Source organism: Alligator mississippiensis, chromosome 3, assembly GCF_030867095.1.
Source record: "Alligator mississippiensis isolate rAllMis1 chromosome 3, rAllMis1, whole genome shotgun sequence".
Classification (NCBI taxonomy): domain Eukaryota; kingdom Metazoa; phylum Chordata; order Crocodylia; family Alligatoridae; genus Alligator; species Alligator mississippiensis.
In genome coordinates, this window is record NC_081826.1 from 302,064,499 (window position 1) to 302,081,638 (window position 17,140).

At 54.0% G+C, this 17,140-nt stretch overlaps 1 protein-coding gene across 1 annotated transcript; it reads left to right on the top strand.

Moving 5' to 3' along the window:
• The first annotated feature begins 4,804 nt into the window (after positions 1-4,804).
• Positions 4,805-10,212, top strand: LOC102566581 (myeloid-associated differentiation marker homolog). Its single transcript, XM_059723508.1, has 2 exons — positions 4,805-4,923; positions 8,395-10,212. Exon 2 carries the CDS (start codon positions 8,406-8,408, stop codon positions 9,303-9,305), a length of 900 nt encoding a protein of 299 aa, XP_059579491.1. The 5' UTR covers positions 4,805-4,923; positions 8,395-8,405; the 3' UTR covers positions 9,306-10,212.
• The last annotated feature ends 6,928 nt before the right edge of the window (positions 10,213-17,140 follow it).

The following is a 17,140-nucleotide window of genomic DNA, read 5'->3' on the forward strand; positions in this document are numbered from 1 at the left end:
CCAGGCCTGCCGACTTAAAGGCATCCAGTTCTTCCAAGTGGCTCTGCACCACCTCAGGATCTATGCATGGTAGTCTGGCGCCTTGCTGCTGCCTCTCTACAACCCCAGTGAGAGACTTGTCGTGCCCCTCGCTTAGGAACACTGAGCCAAAGAACTCGTTGAGGAGTTCAGCCTTGTCCCCCCTATCTGTCACCAATTACTTCTGCCCATTTAGCAGGGGTCCTATTCCTCGCTGGGCCTTCCTTTTACTCCCTATGTATCTTGGTTGTTTCAGTTCTTTACAAGGGTCATATGTGAGGGAAAGCTGCTGTGGATCTGGCTCATGTCAAAAGTCACCGGCTCCTCAAACCCGGAAATGTTCCAAACCAGATGTCCAGCTATTGCCTGATATCACTGTTGTCTGCTTTGAAGTACTGGAGGGCCTGATTCTTCAGCACAGATCCCCAGAGGTGGAGGTGGAGAGCATCCCCAGTATATATCAAACTGGTTTCTCACAACATTGAAACAGATGTGAATGAGCACTTGTGCAAACAACGTTAATTGGAAAGGGTTTTCAAAGGAACCTTAAGACAGGTAGTTCTTTCATTGGCCTGACAGCAGTGTTTGATACCACATGGCACTGGTCTTCTCATAAAGTTAGCAAGAGTCCTGGAGCAAACTTCCCAGGAATGGAGGCCTGGCAGTTATAGGCTCGCATAGGCCTGCCCTCCCTACCCCACCTCCCACATGTTGTTTCATAAATGTTGTGTCCCAACAAAGCTGTATCACTGAGACTAAATATCCAGGCTGGAGCCAGACAGGCCTGGATTTCTTTCGTTGTGTGCTTCAGGCCCTGGACAAGATAGGCTGTGCCCCAGTCTGTAGCTTTATAGCTGTTGTGTCCCAGCAGAGCTGTGTGGCTGAACCCCGCTGTACGTTCACTGTGCGCTTTTGGCCTGGCTTGGGGCAAGGCACGTTTTGGGACTGGCACAGGTTGCTGTTGTTGTAGCTCTGTGTGGTATGCGAATGGTGTGGTTGGTGCTAGTTGCAGGTCAGCCTCTTTTGCTATTTGCTGGCCCATCTTTGAGCTCCTTTGCAGGGTTTGTTTGTTTGTTTTTTTTTTTGCCCCAGCAACGCTCGGATCAGGACTATGGATTTTGGGGTGCACTATGCATGTTGGAGCCACAGCAAATCCCTCCAAAGTTACTGCATAGAAGCAGAGATTGGTGCCCTACAGCTTTCCAAGAAGCATCCAGGGGCACTTGTACTGCAGAATGATTTACACTCTTGAGCAGCTCCGCATAGCACAGTGAACCCCAGGAGCAATTCACAGGACCCTTTGGAGTGTAGCCCGCCCCTCCAGCCCATTTCTAGAGGGCAGGTATAGGGGTGCAGGCCCTGAGAATTACCTTATGGGGGATCCCCCAGTCCCAGACTGTCTGGATATGGTGGAAGCCTCCCCAAGAGGGTGCCACCAATAGACTACATTTCATGGCTGAGAGAGGTTTAAATTGCATCCAGTGTTTTCCTGCTCTGGTGACTTCCCAAGTGCAGAGGTGAGGGTAATTGGGCTGTAGCTCCCCAGGTACCCCTGCTTGTCCTTTCCACTTAGAAGCATTTTACTGGCCCTTCTCCGGACCTCTGAACCTCACCCATGCCCCATGACCTGACCAGTATAGTTCCCAGGGACCAGTTCCTTCAATCCCATGGGGAGAAGCTCCTGAGGCCCTGTTGAGGTGGATGCATTCAGATCCATCCAGCTGCCTAGGAAAGGGTTTGGGTGAGCTCTGGGTATGAGTGACTGGTGCCTTCTTAATCGGGGGGGGGGAGGGGGAGGGCACTGGGCACCCGCAGAAGCCACTTAACCTGTCCGTACTGACAGCATGAGTGTCAGCTGCTGTGGGGGGCGGGGGGGGTGGAATGTGCACCCCCTAACAGTTGCCTATGGCTCTGGGGCTAGACAATGCCATTAGCTGAGAGATTGGGGAGAGAAGTTGTGATGCACAAAGCACCCTTCCTCTGGGTTGCAGAATAAGCCATGGCATCCTCAGCTCAGCACCCAATAAAGCAGAAAGTAGATAAACCACAGGCCATGGGAGATCTTGAGCCCTTCCTGGGCCAGGAAATGTCATGCATATCCTGGACTATCATGGTGACAGCAATGCTCCAGCCCTGCTGCAGAAACTGTGATGGTCTCTGGTGACTGCATACACAGACCCATGCTCCAGGTGTGGGGGCATGGGGGGCATGGATGGTGGAGGGCCCTGTCTGGAGGAGGTTGCCCTGTGCCTAGGCACCCATGAGCAGTAATGGGGTCTGGTCCTGCCTTTGAAGAGTCTTTTACACTCCTTCCCATTTAGCAAGGGAGCCCCAGAGCCCAGACATGGCCCAGGAAACCCTGGCATTGCAACCTGTGCCCTGAAGACCTGGACCCTGCTCCACCATGGGGTGGGGACAGCTGTCGGTCCCATGTTTTGCTGCTTCTGGGATCTCACTCCCTGGAAGGACAAAACCCATCAGAGCTGAGCTGGCTGGAGCTCCCTGGGGTTGGAGTCAGGATAGGGGCTGGGGAAGAGATGTGCTCTGAGCTCAGGTCTTGGTGTCCAAGGAGCCATGGTCTCATCCTACCCCCAGCCTGAACTGGGGACAACTTCAATGAGGCTCAATGATGGTTCTTCCATCCCCTGCTCTCCCATGTCTGGGGCAGACCCAGCTTTGCCTGCAGCTTCCCAGGCTTCAGCTACCCAGCACAACCTCCTGGATGCTCTTAGTCCGCCCACATGCCTGCCCATCCCCCACCAGGCCTGTAATTGCTGGGGAAGGTGGGGCCGTGGCTGCTCCGGCCAATGGCAGGGCTGTGGCCTTGCATCCGGCTGAGCTTAACGGCCCCTACCTGTGGTCAAGACCACTTCTGCTTCTAGGAGATGCTGCAGCATTTCTGCTCACTCCAGCAGCTCTGCACCACACAGCTGCCTTCACAGTGAGCTGCTCTGTGCCCTGCCATCGGCATGTATGAGGTCATGCACTTCTCCAAGGCCCCACCAGGACAGGGTGTGACCCCCCAGGAGCAGGCAAAAGGTAGGAGCCAGCACCTCCACCCCACCCAATCCTATCCCAACCCCGCACCTTGACATGCCCCTGTGTGTGCACCCTATGCAGGTCCGCACACAGCTGACAGCACCTCCAAGACTCTCCAGCTGGGCCTGATGGGGCTATTGCCAGCTGGGTACAGGGCCAAGCAGTGCAGAGGTGACTGTGAGGGTGTCCTCTACCATTTCCAGGGCTCTCCCAGCCTTCTCACTTACAAATCCTTGCAAATAGCCTGCCTTAGCGTTTATTAGCTTGTTGGGATTGAGGAGAGGTCAATGGGTCTATAATTTACCAGGTTCCCTCTTGTTTTTTCCAGAGAGGTGGGGCTCTTGCCATTTTCCCATCCTCTGAAACCTCACCTGTGTCCCTCGTCTTGGTTAGTGCCATTGCTAAGGGTCCCGAGGTCCCCTCTGCCCTGCCCTTGGGTGCTGTGGGGTGCAGTTCCCGAGGCCCTGCTGACTTGAGTTCATGCAGAACCATCAGAGGCTGTCAGGGAGGGACTGGGTGTGGTGATCTCTTGTTGTGCACTGAGTAGATTTTGGGAGTGAAGCCAGAGGACCTTCTGGGCTGGAAGGGCCTTTTCTGAGATTTGGAGATGTAGCAACCACAGCCTCATTTCTATGCTAAAGACAACAGAGTCCAGATTCTCGCAGGGCACTTGGTGTGCTGCTGATTTAAGAGGTCAGGCATCAATGGATCGGGGGCAGGGTACCGCTGTTTGTGAGTGAGGTACCGCTGGAAATATGGTAACCGTAGGGGGCTGGAAGCCTAAACAGTAGCCGAAAGAGACCAAGGGGACCGCTAGCCCAGGAGGATGTGGCCAAGACCAAGGGTGTGAAGGCCCGGAGAGGGACTGAGTGAGGGACTGAGCAGTCTGGGAGCCCAGGAAGAGGCTGTGTGGAGAAATTGAGAGGTTTGAAGTCCCGGAGTTGGGCTGAGGGAGGCCGAGGGGTCAGGATGCTCAGAGAGGGGCTGCATAAGCCATGCATAGACCATCAGTCAGGATGCTGATTACAAGGCTTGGGATGTGGTGTAGGGATGGAACAGAGCCATGCAATTGGCCCCTAAAGCCTTGACCACAAATACAGTGGTCACTACAATAAGACCAGGGCAGCCTCCTGTAATGTTCAGAACAAGCAACATCACCAGCTAACAGCCCAGGGATCTCACCATTGCAGCCTGTGCCCTATTACCTGGGCCCTGCTCCGCCAAGGGCTGAGGGCAGCTGCCTGCCCCACGGGGTGTTGTTGCTGCTGGGATCTCGCTGCCCAGGAAAACAAAGCCCATCAAGAATGGCTGCTGAAACTCCCTGTGGCTGGAGTCATCAGAGGCTCTTGTCTTCACAGGTGCTCTCCCGCCCATATCTCCACCTACCCATGCCAGGCCTGTCTGTGCCATTGAGGGCAGGGCCGTGGTGGCCACAACCAATGGCAGGGCCATTGCCCCACAACTGGTGTTCTTTGGCCACCCCCACGTGTGGTCAAGGGCACTTCTGCTTCTGGCTGATGCTTGTGGGACATGCAGCACCAGGCCCAAAGGCACAGGCTCTGCCCCAGGAGCCCCACAGCTGGGATGGGTGAGAGCATGATCTATGCTGAGCTGTGGTTTTCCAAGGCCCCCCCAGGAGAGTGTATGGCCACCTCAGGCACAGGGGGTACATAGGAGCCAGGAGTTACCTAGTCTTGCCCCAGCCCCACACCCTGACCAGCCCCTGTGTCTGCACCCCCTTAGCCCCAGGTGAGGCCGACGGCACCTATGAGACCCTCCAGCTGGGTGATGGATCAGTTGATGACACCTACGAGACCTTCCAGCTGGGCCAAGGATCGGCCAGACATGGGACCCAGGAGTGCAGAGGTGAGTGCAAGGACACCCCCTGCCCTCTCCAGGGCTCCTCACAAGGGGTGGAGAGAGCTCCCAGGGGTGCACAGCTGGCTAGGGGATTTAACAGGACTGCAGGGTCCAATATCAGCTAATGGAGAGGGCAGGTGATGGAGGGGCTGTCCTGTCCCAGGGCTGAGGTTGTGGGATCTACTTGCTGTGGCCAGGCTGCAGGGCAGAGCAGGGTGTGTGGCTGCCCCAGGTTTTGCTGGTGGCCACACGGGCCAGGAAGGAGTGCATGCTCATATGTTCAGACACGCTCACACGCTTGTTCATAGAAAGAAGCTTCCTTGGTGTGACGCTGCCACCTTCCCTGCAGCCCAGGCTGAGGGAGGGGACGGGGATGTGCCAGTGCTCCTGCTGGGACCAACCTGCCCTCACCCTCGATGCTAATCTGGGTGAACACAGTCCCCATGCTCTCCTGGGCTGTGTGCAGTGGCAGGAGCCACCTCCCCCTGCCCCCTGTCCTCGTGTGCTTCCCGGACTAGCTGCTCCTGGCTCCATTCCATGGTTAATCCTGGCTGTGCAGTGCCTGCCCCTGCCCCAGCTCCTCTTCCTCCCTTTCCATGGGGGCCTTCATCTTCCCTCTCACTATCCCTTCCCTCACAACAGATTAGCCAGATACCTGGGTTCAGCGCGGGGCTCTGCCAGGGGAATGGTTTTTTACATGTTTTTGTGTCTTGGCTGATGCAGCTGTGTACGCAGGCATTTCCTGTCTGGAATGTGTGTGTCTGTCTGTAGGGTGGTTGTGTCTGCTTGTGAGTGTAGCTGGTGTGAGTGAATATGGGGTTCTTGGATGTGTCTGTGGGGCTGGGGTGAGCCTGCCTGTCTGTGGGGTGAGTGAGTCTTTCCTTGAGCTCTGTGTATACACAAGTGCATGGGGCTGTGTCCTGAAGATGTGTGATATGATATACTTGTGTGGTGTGACCCCCACCTTATGCCCATCCCTGGGCTCCTCTGCCCCTTCCTCCTATGGCAGAACCTTGCACCTCCCCAGCTCTCATTTCCCTGAATGCTGTCAGGCCAAAGATGCTTGTGAGTGCTTGCGCAAGCCCCGCGAGGTGCGGACACACCTTATCTCTCCAAGCTACCCTTGGACAGAGCCCTGCATCCAGTCACAGACTGAGCTGCCTACTCCTTGCATATGGCCTGAGGGGGGGGGGGGGGGGGCGGGGAGGGGTTCTGATCCACTTCCGAGGGATTCTGCGGGCATTAAACCTCCATGGCACTGCCCACCCTCAGCTATGCCCAAGGGCACATCTCCCTAAAGCCAAATAGGATCGGAGCTGGGTGTGAGCATGGTCAGAAGGATCCTGCCTTGTTCAGGGTGTGTGTGTTTGTCATGGAAACCCTCCAGGGACATCAAGGAACCAGTGTGGGAGAGAATCAGGAATCCTGGTTTTCCCTGATATAAAACCACAAATTCTCTGATTAACCCATATATTCTCTCATAAAAATACCCAAAGTCTGTGATTAAAATTAAAGGCTGCCCACAGTCCCCGCCCCATGTCTCCCAGCCCTGCTCGTAATTCTTATTCCCCCTAACAGCCTTCCTGGTTCTCCTCATCCCTCACCCAGAGCCCCTGCACCCCCAGCCCTTCAGGAGAAGGCCCATAGCTACTGGGGCTATAGACCAGGGTCAATACACCCCTGCCCCACTCCCCCCTGCTGCCTGCTGTGTGTGGGGGGGAGTGGCTGGCTCCCCACCTCTGTGCACACTCCTGGGCGGGGCAGTGGGGACCCTTGCCCCCTGATCTGTGCATGGGGCAGGCAGGTTCAGCCTCCTGCCCTAATTGCCTCCGTCAGTGCTTCTGCAGCTCAGCAGGCATGACCCTGAGCTGCAGGGAAGAGCAGGCCTGTGTGGAGAAGCTGCTCGCTGCTGCAAGACCAGCACTGCCCTGGCAACACACCTCCTGTGCATACCACTGCTTTAAGGGGTGCAACCCTGCACTGATGCTGTCACTGCAGCCCTGCATGCAGGAGGCGAATTGCCAGGGCAGCATGTAGCTCGTCTTGCAGTGCCTGGACCAGAAGCGGCGTGCTCTCTTTGAGAGCAGGCTCTGCCCTTCTCTGTGTGGCTTCCCATTTACCTTAGGCTCCAGGAACAGTGAGCTCAGGCTGAGCCAAGCCTGAGCCAAGCCCTGGCTGGCTGAGAGCCTCAGGCCTCACCTTTTCCCTGTCCCCCCCACCCCCAACAGGTTTGGGGGTTTCCCACCCTTTTTGCAATTAGCTGTTGCAGGCTGGAACTCTGACACCTGCAGAGCTCTTTGCAGAATTGGGAAATCCACGGGTATCTCTGCTAAAAGAGAAAATCCATTTTTTTTTCTGATGAACTCGGGAAATCCATGGTTTTATCTTTTTTTAACATGGAAACAGAAAACCAGGATCCCTGGGGAGAACCCAGGCAGCCTGTCTTCCAGCTCTGCCCTGCCTGCTCTGCATACTAGATCCCACTCCAACCCAGAACCGGGGAGAGGATGCAGGCATCCTGGCTCCTTACTGATGAACAGAAAACTCCCCAAATAAGGAGGCTCTGTGCTCTGGTCCTCCCCTAGGATGGGGGGAGCCCAGGGCTAGTCCCAGCCCTGCTAGGCTGAATTAGGATTAAGAACAAGGTCTGGAGGGGGAGGATTTCCTGTCTGCCCTTATAGGGGCTCCAGCACATAATGGTTCCCTTCTGACACCTCTGGTCCTCTGCCCACCACCACTGGGGCCTCACTGCTTCCACTCAGCGCAGGAAGTGTGCTGGGTGGGTGGGTAAGATGGAGCCTGGGAGTTATGAGTCCTGGGTTCTCTCCCCACTTTGGGGTGAGTGAGGTGTAGGGGGTTAAAACTGTGGGGCTGGAAGCCTGCATACCTGGGCTCTCCCAGCTCTGGGAAGGCAGTGGAGCCTGATTTATAAAGCCTACACACACCCCATATGCTGTGTGGATATACCCCTCCCCCCCCCCCACACACACACATGCGCATACTCTCTGGCTGAGCATCCTGGTAGTACAACATGATGCCTGGGTCCCTAGCTCTGTGTGCCTCTCCACTGGGCTGGGAGGTGGGGTGCGGCGGTGTGGGGGGGATGCTGTACATCTCCCCATCCTCAGCCAGGCCTGGGGCAGGGAAACAGTGTGGTGGGTGGGGGTGGGGCTAGGGGTGTGTGTGTGTGGGAGTGAGCACCACTGCACAGCTGTGTGTGAAATAGTGCTGCCCCCTGCTTTGTGTGTGCGTGTGTTCCCCACTGCCTTCTATGTCTGTGCGTGCCCCCTGCCCCCCTGTGTGTGTGCCCCACTAACCCATAAGTCTGTTTTTCCCCCAAGCTGTGTGTGTGGAGATTTGCACACCTTGCCACATACGTGCATGTGCCTGTGCTTATGCCCCCCGTAGCCTGCATGCACATGTTCCCCATGCACTCCCTGCACTGTGCCAACCTCGCTCCTCCCATCTGCCCCCCAGGTGAACCAGCCATGCCGGTGCAGCACTCCAGCTTAGTGGGGAAAACCAAGGCACTGACATGTCCAATGGGCATCGTGCACCTCCTGGAAGCCCTTTTCACCTGCATCACCTTCAGCCTGGTAGCCAGCAATAGGGGCTGGTGGCATGCCAACAGCATGTGGTGCATGTTTTCGTGGTGCTTCTGCTTCGCTGTGACACTTGTGGTGCTTCTGGTGGAGTTTGTGGGGCTCCAGCACCACATGCCTGTCTCCTGGAAGAACTTCCATATCACCTTCACCATGTACGCCAGCCTTTTCACCCTCTCGGCCTCTGTCATCTATCCTTTCACTGAAGTCAAAGACAAACAATACTGCTTGCAGCAGGACTACCGCATTGCTGCCACTTTTTTCTCCTGCCTCGCCTGCATGGCCTACTCCGTGGAGGTCACCATGATCCACACTACACCAGGCAAGGTCACTGGCTTCATGGCCACCATGCCTGGGATGCTCAAGGTGGTGGAGACCTTCATTGCCTGTATCATCTTTGTCTTCATCTTCAACTCAATGGTTCACGATTGGCATGGGGCCTTGAAGTGGTGCCTGGCCGTGTACTGTATCTGCTTCATCCTTTCACTAGTTGTCATTGTGCTGTGCATCAGCGAGTGCATCAAGTGGCTGCCGTGTGCCTCCAACAAGATCCTCAGTGGATACACACTCCTGGCTGTACTCCTCTATGCCACTGCCACCATCCTCTGGGCCCTCTACAACTTTCAAAGTAAGCACAGGCAGCCCAAGTGGGCCAGAGACTGCTGGGATCACACCTTCTGTGCCTGGGACAAGCCAATGGCCATTACTGCGCTCACTTTCATCAACCTGGTGGTCTACCTTGCCGACCTGGTCTGCTCTGCCCACCTCATCTTCATCCAAGCCTAGGCGCTTGTGCTGGTTGGAGGAAAGGACAGGGAGGGAGCTGTGGGACCTGGCACCTGCTACTTACTAGGTGGGTCCCACCCTGAGCTTCCTGCTGCCTTCAGCCTCTTCCCCAGTCCTCCTGGGGACTTGTCCTCTCTCACTTCCCCTTTTTTTTTCTCTTTGCCTCATTCATTCTTTTTTCTGTGTTCATTTTCCTTCCTTTCTTATATACACTTTCCTTCATTCATTCTTTTCCTCCTTCATTCTCTCTTTTCCTTCCCCTCCTGCCCCATTTTCACACCTAAATACTTTGGTTGCCCAACCTGCTTATCACTTCAGGGCACGGCTGGAGCAAGCACACAGTTATACAAATATAAATTTGCCTATTGTTTTTCATGTTATATATTTTCTTGAGTTTTGCATTACCTTAAGAAACTCCATTTTGTACTGTTACCTAGCTTGTCATAAGTGTTCAACCTTTGTATGCTGTATGTGTGAGAGATTTGGTGAGAGTGTGCCTGTGGAAAAGGAAAACATCAGCTGGTGACTTGCTGAAGAATGCAGACAAATAAAAGACCGGACAAGAAGAATCTGCCCCAAAACAACAAGAGAACAATGACAATCACCCTTCAAGGAAGAACACAGTGATAACACAGCAAAGCCCAGAGGACTATGTGAATTGACAAAGCTATAAATGATGAGGTTAGACATATTGATTTTGGGTTTGTTTTGGATGTCATCCTGGAGCATTGGTTCATCTGACGAGATGGACCAACAGGAGCCCGGCTCCTACTTGTAATCAACTTGGCTGGCCACTAAGTTGTTCTGAGCACTAATAAGACTGGTAACATATCCCAGCACAGAACTGAAATTGGGGAATGAATATGGTGTGTATGTGTATTAAGTGCTTAATTAATAAATGCGGCATCTTGCCTTATACTCCCTGATAAGGTCTCGTTCATGATTTCAGCAATTGGCAATTTGTACAAGAACACCAGTGGGCTACTGTGGTGGGCCAGTAAGGGGAGCTCCTGCATTGAGCCTCCCACTTCACCATGCCTGTCCACTTTCCAGACTCCACGTGTCTCTCCAGGGGCACCTAAGCCCTGGCAGACTCCCTTTTGAGCCCCACCACAGAGTCCAGGGGTAATGTGTGTTGCCACCACCCAGAAAGGAACTCTCTGGGTCCTGTGTTTTTGGGGAAACACAGGCCCAGTAGTCCTATGGGTGCTTAACACAATACAAGAATTTCGGGTACTTCCTCAAGTTGGGGACCAAAAAGGATAGTCTCCCTTAGTCCACTGACCTAAGGGGTCTCCTAGGCTTAATTTTACCCATCCCTCAATAAGTCTCCTACACCAGTCACAAAGGAGAACTTTATTACTCCCGACAGGATGAGGTAGAATAGGGTAAGAGTTAGAGCACTATCAAGGGATTACCACTGAGCAAAGCAGTCTGGCTGAGGTAGCCATTTGATACGCAAATGCATCACTGGGAGCTGACTAGCTCTCTAGAAACACTTACTAGTATCATTCAGATGGCAGAGGTCTAGCTTGGAGATTTCAAGAGAGAGAGTGTTTCAGATGGATTAGACTCTCTCCCTGTGTCCTGATGCTTGTGTCATGCTGGAAAAATGGCTTCTCCTCCTTCTTCTTGCACCAGGCTCTTATATCGCCTTTCTGACTTCAGCAGCCTAGTCGAAGAGAAGGCAGCAGTGTTGGCAAGTAGCCAACCAATTTAAAAAGCATCACTGGTTACCTGGGCAGATGAGTAGGGGCTTTTCCCTCCCCCCACTCAGGTGACCAGACGGACCACACCTTGGCACCAGGCTTTTGTCACGTAGGCAGGGATGAAAATCCCCACTCCCTCAGGAATTCGACCCCAGTGTCCCAAGCTGACAGGGACAGATTTCTGGAGAGAGACACAGATGGTGGCATTTCTGCCACAGGCACTAGCAGGACTTTGGGGGGTTCCCACTCAGGTGACCACCAAATTTCTAGCAGGAGAAAAGACCCTCATCCCCACTCCCTGAACTGCTTCTCAGCCCCAGCCCCAGCCTCAGCTCCAGCCATAAGCTCTTTTCTGCAATTCTTGCCCAGACTGAGTGCTTTGTAAACATAGAAATCAGTGGTCCACCCAAGTCACCCTCCTCACCCATGTTGCCCTCCCCTGCCTGCACATCTTGCAATCCTGTCTTGAAACACACAATCACACCAGCAGCAAGGTGTTTTTTGCAGCACACACACAGCTGCACTGTACAGTACAAACACTTATTTACAGAATTTTAAGTAACAACCAGCAAAGAAACAAACAAAGAAACAAACAGCGATGGTCATTAAATATCAAGCACAAAACAAGATTCCCTCATGGAATAACTGGAGATCATATTTTCAATTCTGTCAAAAATACACATTGGGTACTGTTATGATGCCTCCTGAGTATACCCGTGCTGCTGCTTCCTGGGAAAGAAAGGAAGAATTGAAGGAATTGAGTGTGGGACTTGTGGCTTGCCAGTAGGGGGCGCTCCTGCCTTGAGCCGCCCACCTCACTGCACCCGACCACCGTCCAGGCTCCAAGTGCCTCCTTTATCGATTACAGGGGGTAGGGTGAAAACAGAGTAAAAGGTAGAGCAATATCATAGGAATAACAAAGGAATCCATAGAGCAAACCAGGGTGGCTGAGGTAGCCGTTTAAACACGCATCTGAGTTACTGTAAGCTAAATATCTAGTTGGATCTCGAGTAGCTTACTCACACACATCTTCCAGAGGTGGTTGGAGTTTCCTCTGGAGGCAGGGCACTCTTGGAGCATGCGGTGATGAGGGGAGAGCCAGGTTCAGATTCACCTGGATGACCGCATGGCTAATGGCTGCCCTTCTTCCTGGCCTGGGCCTTTAAATAACCTCTCTGACCTCAGCAGCCCGGTCCAATTGAAGCTGCCAGTGCTGGCCACAAGCCAACCAATCTAAAAAATCATCACTGGCTACCTGGGCCAGTGAGCGGGGCTTTCCCGCCCACCTCCCCATATGACCAGAGCATCTGCCTCCTAGGCACCAGGCTTTTGTCATGTAGGCAGGAAGGAAGATCCCCCTCCCTGAGGAATTCAACACCAGCCTCTCACGCTGGCAGAGACAGATCTCTGGAGAGGGACACAGACGGTGGCATTTCTGCCACAGGATTCATCCAGCACCTCAGCTTGCAGTAGAGCCCACCAACAACCTGATTGTTTGCACCAGTGCCCCGCGAGGGAGAGGTAGGCATGATCACCACCCCAGCTGCTCTAGATGTTGGAGCAGAAGTGCAAGGCTACCTGCGACCCTGCCTTGCACAACTCCTCCCTCAAGTACTCCCTGCATGCCTCATACAGGGAGGGCACCAGGACCCTGCTGAAGGTGGTGCATGTGGGCACTTTATAAAATGGGCCCAGAAGCGTTACGAACCACCTGAACCCTGCCTGCAAAACTAGGGAGAAGAGCTGGTTATTCAGAGTAAGCATCTCCCCAATGCTCTCAGTGATCCTGCGCACCTAGGGAATGTGCCCTCCTTTCTGTCCACCTTTCCCCCACTGGACCAGGGTGGCCTGCCTCTGCTTTGGGGGGAAGGGGGCTTTGGAGCGAGTGGGGGACTTCCCTTCTGGCACACTCACACTGGTGCCAGGCTGAGCAGGAAGAAGGGCAAGGGGGTGCTGCCTCCTCAGATGCAGCAGCATCTCCATGGTGGAAAAATGTCTCACATCCTTGCCACGGCTCATGATCCTTTGCCAGTGGTGGCAGATGGCAAACCTGGGATCATCTGCCATCTCAAAATGCTCCCAGACTACACTACTCCCCCGCATCTGGGTTGAGAGTGAGGATCCTGTCTTTTCCCACTCCTCAGCAGCCTGAGGGTCAACAGCAGGAGGAACTGCCTCAGCTGAGCCACTTGACTCCACAATGTCAGCCTCCACCAAGGTGCTGCTTTCCGGAGGAGACCTGGGTCTAGGGGAAACTTGAGGGTTGTGGGGCACAAACTCTGATTCCCCCTCAGTCCCCAGAATTACTTAAGCCAGCGCACTCAGCATCCCTGGTTCCAGCTCCAGCTCCTTCTCTGGCAGTGGGAGGTGTGGCAGAAATGCCACCATCGGTGCCCCTCTCCAGAAATCTGTCTCTGCCAGCGTGAGAGGCTGGTGTTGAATCCCTCAGGGAGGGGGATCTTCCTCCCTGCTGACATGACAAAAGCGTGGTGCCTCGGATGTGGACTTTCTGGTCACCTGTGGGGGGGAAGGGAAAAGCCCCGCCCACCGGCCCAGGTAGCCTGTGATGCTTTTTAAATTGGTTGGCTAGTGGCCAGCACTGGCAGCTTCGATTGGACCGGGCTGCTGAGGTCAGAAAGGTTATTTAAAGGCCCAGGCCAGGAAGAAGGCAGCCATTAATCATGTGGTCATCCAGATGAATCTGAAACTGGGAGAGGAGCTTCACCATCTGAAACAAGATCTCTCCTTATAACCGCATGCTCAAAGTGTGACCTGCCTCCAGAGGAAAACTCCAGCCACCTCTGGATGATGAGAGTGAGTAAGCTACTCAAGATCCGACTAGATATTTAGCTTACTGTAACTCAGATGCGAGATCAAAAGGCTACCTCAGCCATACTGGTTTGCTCTATGGGATCCCTCCGATATTCCTCTGATACTGCTCTACCTTTTATCCTGTTTTCACCCTACCCCCCATAATCAATAAAGTTCTCCTTTGTGACCGGTGTGGGAGAATTATTGAGGGGTGGGTCTAAATTATGCCGAGGAGGCCCTTAGGTCTATGGACTAAGGGAGACTTTTCTATTAAGCCCTGACTTACGGAAGTGCCCCAAGTGCCTGTATTGGGTCTAGCACCCATTGGACGATCAGGCCTGTGTTTTCCAAGGTGTGCAGAGCCAGAATTGAGTCCAGAGCCTTGGATGGTGGCAGCAGGAACCCCAGGCTAGTAGGGAAGGGGTCAGCCGGACGTGAGGCACCCCAGGGACACACTCGGAGCCTGGAAGGTGGTCAGGCGCAGGGAGGTGGGCGGCTCAAGGCAGGAGCGCCCTTTACTGGCCACCACACATGGTGGCAGTGGTGGGATCTGAATACCCTGCTGTATTTGAGGCACAATTATAGTTAAGGAATAGAGTCACTGAAATCCTTTGAGCAAACAATTTCTAATTTGGCATCGGGTCGACTAGATAGTTTAGATAGTCAGGATGGCGGACAAGTATGTCCGGATGACCGTGCCTGAACTGAAAGAATTTGGAAAAGAGACAGGCCTTCACGTGAAGAAAGGGCTAAAGAAGGAAGAGCTGGTTAAACTCTTGTGCACCAGCGAGTCAGAACAAGCATCAGCCTCACGCTCGACTACTCCTGAGTCCGAACCAGGAACACACTCCCACTCGTCAAGTCCAGAGGCTTCCGAGAGATCACCCTCCAAGGGGAAGCGGCAGAGACTCCATGAGATAGAGCTGGAAAGGCTGGAACTGGAGGCAAAAAACTGGAGCTGGCGGCCAAGCGCGAGAAGGTACGACGACAGCTAGAAGTGAAAAGAGGCTGGAGCTGGAGGCAAAAAACCTGGAGCTAGAGCAGAAAAAGCTGGAGGCTCAGCTCCATCTGCAGAGCAACGGGGGAAATGCGAGCACTCCGCAAGCGTCTGGGGAACAGCCCAAACTGGACGTCTCAGCCTTCACTCGCTACAGAGACGGAGACGATCCTGCGGTGTTCCTAAGCAACTTCGAAAGACAAGCCCAGCGGTGTAAGGTGCTGGAGGAAAAGATCATGATGTACTTGTCTGCTCTGGTAGAAGGTGACATGGCGGTGATCCTGAACAGCCTGCCCTCAGACGCAGCTGATGACTATAATGCCTTCAAAGCTGCAGTTTCTAAAAGGTTCAAGTTAGGACCAGACTATTTTCGAAAAAAATTCCGGAATACGTACCCACAACCCGGAAAGTCATTGACTGATAATGCGGCCCTGTTGAAGGACACATACATTAAATGGTTAGCCGAAGCCAAGATTGACACTTTAGAAAAGCCATGACATCTCCTGGTGCTGGAGCAATTCTATTTCCGGTGTCCGAGAGAGGTTAAGACCCTGGTCAGGGACAGGGACCCCAAAAATGCTCATGAGGCCACTGAAATTGCAGACCCATTGTTGCTAAACCTTGAGAAGCCTCCCTACTCTGAGAAGGAACAAAAAATGGTCCCAAAGAGGGGGGAAGGGAGGGCCAGGTCAAAAAGGGGAAAGAGGGCCACCTCCTGCAGAGCACAAGGAGGCCCCAGATTCGGACAGACCACCCAATTCAGAAAAGAGGGGATGCTATAACTGCGGGGAGCAGGGAGACATCAAGCCCAACTTCCCAAAGCTAAGCACTAGACCCAGGCCCGTCAGGTGTGCAACAGCCGTGAGCAGCGAGGGGGAGGGCCGGAGCCCCTCTGAGGAGAGTGTCTGTTGCTACAGGATCACAAACTTGGAGGAGGTGATGGCCCCCCACCGGACCATGATCACAGTGAAGGGGAGGACCCTTGTGGGGGAACTGGACACGGGGTCCAGTGTGACATTAATCAATTCCAACTGGTCATGTATGGTGACTGGGATGGCAAGGCAGGGATCGAGGAACTCCGCCTGCCGGACCATCTGCCCTCCCAGGACAGGGAGGAGCTACTCGCAGCGCTCAAGCACTTTGAGGCAGTGTTCTCCAATAAACCAGGTAAAATGGACCTGACAGTACACTCTGTAGAGACGGGCAGCCATCGCCCTATATACTCCCGACATTACCAAGTCAATGAGAAGGTGAGGCAAGAAATAAAATGGGAGATTGCAGAGATGGAAGAGCTGGGGGTAATCCAGCCTTCAACGAGTCCCTGGGCCAGTCCAGTGGTACTCATCCAGAAGCAGGATGGGACCATCCTGTTTTGTGTGAACTACAGGAAGCTTAATGCTATTACCACCCCTGATGCGTGCTCCATGCCCAGGATGGACACTTTGCTGGATCGCCTGGGCCCAGCCAAGGTGATCTCTACTCTCGATCTAGATTCATAGATGTTATGGGTCAGAAGGGACCCCAATAGAACATCGAGTTCGACCTCCTGCATAAGCAGCAAAGAGTGCTGGGTCTAGATGACCCCAGCTAGATGCACATCTAACCTCCTTTTGAAGACCCCCAGGGTAGGGGAGAGCACCACCTCCCTTGGGACCCCAGTCCAGACCTTGGCCACTCAAACTGTGAAGAAGTTCTTCCTAATGTCCAGTCTAAATCTGCTCTCTGCTAGCTTGTGGCCATTGTTTCTTGTAACCCCCGGGGGCGCCTTCGTGAATAAATACTCACCAATTCCCTTCTGTGCCCCCATGATGAACTTATAGGCAGCCACAAGGTCGCCTCTCAACCTTCTCTTGCGGAGGCTGAAAAGGTCAAGGTTCTCTAGTCTCTCCTCGTAGGGCTTGGTCTGTAAGCCCTTAACCATACGAGTGGCCCTTCAGGGCCCAATTGGAAGGGTCCTTTTCCCTCCCTATTGTTTAGCAATGGGCCCCAGAGAACAACACACGGCCCAGGAGACCATGGCATTGTTGCTGATGCCCTGGTAACCCAGGTTATTTCTGGACCTGGGGCCATCAGGGGCTGCTGGGACAGGTCTGGACTTACTTCACATGGCCTCTTGGATGCTCTAGGCCCCCTAGACCTCCTCTGCCAGGGGGCCTTCCTGGGGAGGGCAGGGCTGTGGCTGCTGGACCCAATGGCAGGGCCATGGTCGCACATCCGGCCCTGCTTGACCACCCCCACCTGTGGTTGAGGCCACTTCTGCTTCTGGCTCATTTGTCCTTCCTGCTGGGACGTGCTGCACTTGCACTAGCAGCTGCAGA